The sequence below is a fragment of the Mus caroli genome, chromosome 19, assembly GCF_900094665.2.
Source record: "Mus caroli chromosome 19, CAROLI_EIJ_v1.1, whole genome shotgun sequence".
Lineage (NCBI taxonomy): Eukaryota > Metazoa > Chordata > Mammalia > Rodentia > Muridae > Mus > Mus caroli.
The window spans coordinates 7,459,783-7,465,640 of record NC_034588.1 but is presented as its reverse complement, the minus strand read 5'-3'; the positions used below and the strand labels follow the sequence as shown (position 1 = coordinate 7,465,640).

General features: G+C 55.0%; 1 protein-coding gene across 6 annotated transcripts in view; it reads left to right on the top strand.

Moving 5' to 3' along the window:
• The first annotated feature begins 393 nt into the window (after window positions 1-393).
• Myrf (myelin regulatory factor) overlaps window positions 394-5,858 on the top strand; it is a 32,281-nt gene continuing 26,816 nt past the window's right edge. For 5 of the 6 annotated variants that reach the window (XM_021151948.1, XM_029472592.1, XM_021151949.2 and 2 more), the window contains exon 1: window positions 394-583. In XM_021151948.1, the coding sequence (XP_021007607.1) occupies window positions 538-583 (46 nt within the window). In that variant the 5' untranslated portion in view covers window positions 394-537. The remainder of the gene's footprint in view (window positions 584-5,858) is intronic. The other variant, XM_029472594.1, reaches the window with a different exon arrangement.

The following is a 5,858-nucleotide window of genomic DNA, read 5'->3' as shown; positions in this document are numbered from 1 at the left end:
GGGTAGGAGTGGGTGTGTTCCTCCCTAACAAAGACCTGCCGGAATTAACAGAGTTTAACACCTATAGGGTACTCTGTGCAGACTAGCACAGAGTATCCCTTTGTTACCTGGGATGGGGTGAGTACCAAAAGGAATAGGAACTATCTCTTAGATCTGGTACTGAAAACCCTCAGATTCATAATCTGGAACCCTACCTATCCCAGAAAGAAGTGAAAAGCGACTAATACCACGATTTAAGGCAAGGCAGTACCCAGGACACCACCGCCGCGTCGAGCGCCCCCTGCAGACGACGCGGCACCCTGCTACCCGAGGTTGCGGCTCTGGGCGTACCGCCAGAGGGCGCTGAGGGCGGCGGGCGGGGCACGGGGCAGGCGGAGGCCGGGCTAGGGCTGCGGGGAGCGAGCGTGAGGAGAGCCTGGCCGGACTGTACCGGGAGCCCAGCCGGGACTGTCGCGCGGGCCGCGCCGGCGATGCCGCGCCCCCGGGCCAGGCTGTAGCGGGGCTGCGGCCGGAGCGCACGCGCCGGGCAGGCGGGCCATGGAGGTGGTGGACGAGACCGAAGCGCTGCAGCGCTTCTTCGAAGGTGAGAGACCGCGGGGTTGTCTGGGCGATCAACCTCCTGCTCTGGGATAGGCCAACCAGTCTCCCTGAGGACAGGAGACCCACGGGGTTCCCACCATGCACCCAGAAAGCCTCCTTTTGGGCAGGGACTCTACTTCAGACTGGCAACAGCGAGGTGAATGGCTTCGAGATAGGGAGTCTCTAGATGTCTTCCCAAGCCCGTTGGATTTGGGTTTCCCGAATCGGCCTCCAACACCCAATTTCCTTGGGGATGGGTTCCCTTCTGTGCTCGGCTCTCCTCGAAGCCTTTCGGGTCCTGCGGTCCCTGAATGGTGATACTCCAACCCTCAGCACACTTCTCTAGTCTGAGGACGCTGCACTCCACCCATGCCAGCCTCTTTCTTACTCCATCTAGCCTGGGACTTCCCTTTCCTCTTAAGGCTGGGACCCCAGAGCCTAGCCTACCTTCTAGGAGCAGGGACCTCCTGACTGTGCTTCCTGGAGGCTGAGACATCCTTGGAGGCTGTCACCTGTCTTGGGCAATGCTGCTTCCTCCACTAAGTCTGAAATAAATGCTCCTCTAAGCAGCTACTACTTCCTTGCCTGGGGCAGGACCTTCTCTTTAGTGTGATTTCCTAGAGATGGAACTCCCTTGAAGCTGGCTGACATCTCTGTCACCAGCTACCTCTGCCCTAGGAGACCTCCAATGCTGTAAATAGCACCCCACCAGCCCCTATGAGGCGCCTCAGGGTGGGTCCCTCACACGTGACCCAGGAGCTGACCTGGTCCCCCCTCACCTTGACCTGAACTTCTCCAGTAGGATCTATGTACGCTCCATTATATATTTTTTCCTCACCTCCCCCACCTCCCAACCCCCACATTGATTTTAGAGTCTGGTCCTGGTCTAAATACCGCCTCAGCTTTTCCTGAACAGCCCCTGCCCCTCCCCCCCTGAAAGCTGGGTTCAGGAGGGAAGGGGCTGGTGTGGGAGGGGGAGGGGAAGTGCCGGCTGACATCTCCCAGCCTGCTGGGTTTCTCAGACCCTTATTGGAGAAAGAGGCACTTGAACACCTTTTGTATCTATCCCCACTATGTTGAGAAAGTATTCCCTGCCTCACCCTCTTCCTAGTTCCTCAGCTAACATCTTGCCCCTAAATACTGGTCGAGGCTTCCATGAGCAGAACCTGTTGCCCTCAACATACCAGGCTGGGACTGTGAGCTGCAGGATGGAAAAATCAAGAGCCAAGTTTAAAGCCCAGTGCCCACTTCCTGAGAGATTTCCCCACGCAAGAGGAGGACTTTATTCGTTTCTCTTTCCGTGACTTGGGGACCCACAGAATAGACTTTTGTCCAGTCCTACTTCTGAGCAGCCCAGGAGAAGACAGCTCTAGTCTCAGGTTAACTTCACACTAGGATGCTGAACACCCAGGCAGAACAAGTCTTGAGGCCTCAAAATGCTAGGCTTGGACTAAATTCAGTGATCTAGTCTGAGGCAGCTATACCATTTGAGGGTGCTAGACACCACCCCTCAGTCCCAGGAGCTCTCTGGGAGCTTCCCACCATTGTGCACTAGACTAAGAGTGCACAGGGACTTTGTGAGTAAAGACTCTAGAAGGAGAAAGGAGTCAGTGGTCCTTGTTGTGTACAAGTACTGATTGGGGGTGCCTAGTGTATGCTTGATGCCCCTAGTGACCCATGAACCAGGACTCCTTGGTTTCTGAAGGTATCCCTCCCCCACCCCACCCCCACCTGGGCTCTGGGCACAGGGGTGGGCCTAATTGGCCTGGACTCCTTACTTCTGAGCCAAACTTTCCCTCCTGGCCTGAGGTGGGGGGGTGGGGGGGTGGATGGAAGGCTGACGCCACAGCTTAGCCATGCAGCTGCCTGGCAGGGAGGCTGTGCTGCTCCCTCCAGAGAGATAAGAGGAGACTCAAGAATGTCTGTGGGGAGCAGGCGGGGTGTGGGGCCTGCTCAGGAGGGCCGGGATTCAGCAGTCTTCCAGAGCCTGGGAATAGGGGTAGGGTGGGTGGACACCTGGTTCAAGTCCTTAAGGCAGTGTGAGAGGGGAAGGCCTTGGCAGGGAATCCACTGGGTGGTGAGATGGAAGTTCTCGCTGTAAGGGAGCAAGCATAGAGCAGCGGTGTGCTCATAAACATATAAACATGAGTGCGCCCCTACTAGGAGGTGTGAAACCTTGTTTTGTCATTCCTCAGCCTCTGGTGGTAGTGTATGCTCTCACACTCAAATGGCGACCCTCAAGTCCTCATCCAGATTCCCACATGGCCTCAGCCATTCCCTCTAGGCAGTGGGTAGAAATCTCCGTGGTTTGGGTTCTGGGCTGGGAGACAGACTGGCCCTCACTGAAGGAGCAATCTAAAGAATAGTCCCTTCTGTCATGGCTCCCACTAGCTTTGCACACAGGGGCATGTCCTGCCCTGCTCTGGGTGGATAGTGAGACTGGGGGCTAAGGCGCTTTGGGCCTTTGGTGGGAGGCTGGGACAGAGCGTCCCCCTCGAGGCTGGTACAGCTGGGTCCCCGTGACTGCCCAGTTAATCCCCTGGAGATAGGCACCAGCCTTCTAGAGTAGAAGGCACAAGGCCTGTAGAGAGAGGACCCTTCAGACAGGATGCATTGGCTCCCAGCAGGTAACTGGGTCTAGGGGATGCCATATTGCTCTTCTGCTGAGTGGGGGAGGGGGGCCTTGACCTCTTAGAGCCAAGTCATTTTCACAGGACTTGACCAAGACCTCAAAGGCTGATTCATGCAGGGACACTGAGAGCTGTGTGGTCCTAAGTAGAGCCTCTCTGAGATTTCTTTTTTTTTTCCTCTCACCTGGCACATAGAACTCAGTGGCAGAGGTCTCCATTGGTGCCCCCAGCTCTGATGATCCTTCTGTCCCAATCCTGGGAAGGGGGCTATTTTAGATATAAGCAGAGGATTCTGGGTGGAGGCTGTGCTGATGGTGAGGCTAGCAGCTCATGTCCTCTAGCCAGGGTTCCCCAAAGCAGTTTTATGTAGGGCGTATTGGCAGTTTGGATATTGAAGGGATTTTGTCTCCAGCAAATTTTGAATAGCCCGAGAGGGCTTGGGGGCTGACATGGGCCTTGGAAGCCTCCAGGGCTGGAGGAGGAGGCCTGAGTTTCACTCTTTTTTAATCCAAGGGTGAGCTTGGACTGATACCTTCCCGTTTTCTTGGTAGGGTAAGTTAGTAGGACCTGCTGTTGCTTCTTCCACTCTTCCTCCTCCTCCTCCTCCTCCTCCTCCTCCTCCTCTTGCTCCTAGACTGGCTTTCTCTGTTTATCCTTGCATGTTCTGGAACTCACTCTGTAGACCAGGCTATCCTCAAACTCACAGAGATCCTCCTGTCTCTGTCTCCTAAGAGCTGGTGGGATTAATGGCATCCACCACCACCACTGCCCAGTTTAGAGTAGGAACTTCTAATTGGGCCATTTTTAGGCAACTAACAAACACCAATTCATGGTTTATGATGGAATGCACAAGGTAGACAGAGTTTTGAGTGGGAGGAGGGAGGGAGGAGGGGAATGGACCCATTTCTCAGTGGCCAAAACTGAGGCTCTCAGAGACAAGGTTAGCTGGGTGGTTGTCTAGGCTGAGTTCAGTCTCCAGCTTTGTCCTCTGCCATCAAGGAGGAGCAACCACTGAGGGACAGCATCCTTCATCCCTTCCAGAGGGCAGGAGTCTCATGTGGAGGCGACCTGGTAACTCAGGAGGGGAGGACACTACCTAACCATCTGTAGAAGCAAGCAGGGAGATGGGGGTAGCTCTATGGCCTCTGTCACCTAGCTGTCATTGGTGATGTACCCAGGAGCAGGTGGGTAAGGAGCTTTTCTTAACCCCCCAGATTCTCTTCCCTGGAGAACAGGCAAGAGGCCTCCTGGGTCCATCTGGAACCCGCCCTCAACTCCACCAAGGACTTGGTTACCCACCCCCAGTCCCACAAGCCTTCCGTCCCAGCCCCAGTAGCTATAGTGAGCCAATGGCTAGGCCCACCCTTTAGGCCCTGAGCCAGGTAGGAGGGGGGAGATGATAGAGAGTCTGACTCATCCCTGTTTCCCCACACCTATCACAGAGCTGCAAAACACAGGGCAGGCAGGAAATGCTCCCTGCCAATGAAGCCCATGGGTGATTGATTCATGTATATGTAAAGGAGCCGGGCGGGGGGGCGGGGGGGGGTGTCATGGAAAGCCACTCTCTGGGAGAGAGGTCAGGATCATATTAGGGATCAGGAAGGATAGTAACCAGTCCCTGGCCTTAGGCCTTTCCTAAGTTTGGGGATACCCAACTGAATAGAGTATTCCTTGGGGACCCAAGAAGGCTATTTGGGGACAGACCACTCTGGGTAGAATGGCATCTCCCTGGGAGATCTGCTCAGACAACTCTCAAAGGGTTACAGCTCTGGGGGTTTGGGGGTTGGCAGCAGAGGCTACTGGGTAACCACCAAGCTAGGCTGTTGATTGGCTGTTGCCCTCGGACTTTGCCCTCCCTGATAAGAACAAAGCAGAAATCATTAACTGGATTATTAACTGAGGTGGCCCCGCCCTGAGTGGGCAACCTGCCCTCCCTTCCTCCTACTCACGAACTCGGCCTCAGGCGTTCCACCGTACCTCAGTTTCCCTCAGTCGGGATGGCTGTTCTCCCGTTTCAAAGTCTCTAGCCATTATCACTGGGTGTCGGTGGCCCACTGCTCAGGAGCTGGGATAGCTGATTAGAGAATTTTGTGTACATACTAGTAGGCAGAGGGGGCTGCAGCTAGCCCTGTTACCCACATGGCCCATCTCTTTGGGTTTGTCAGTACAGTTGGCTGGACTCTACTGTCTCAGCTGTCAAAAGGCCACACAACTAGACTAGTTAGTGGTCACCTCTCAGAGCTTCTGTGGGGTTGGGTAAGACAGTGCCTATGAAGGGATGGTTCCCTGCCTCCATACAGCTCCATGAATATCAGCCCTATTTAACCTGCTTCCTCCCGTGGGCTTGCACAACCCCTTTGTGTGGCCTAGGATAGGTGGCATGTACCCATCTTCAGGATGGTTGATGTCTCAGACTTGGACTCATAGTTGACAGCTGGTGCTGTGTGCTTTGAGAAAGATCCCCACCCTCTCTGGTCTCCTTACTCCAGGAGAATGGCAGTCATAACCTGCTGCGTGTATTCAGTGTACGAGCAACTGTGACAGGCCTAGCTTTGCCTCATCTGGTGTCAGGTCTTGGTCCTGTCACACCAGTTGTGTCTGCCTCCTCCTCCATCTCAGAGACGTGGTACTTGTTCCCTGGAACAGAAA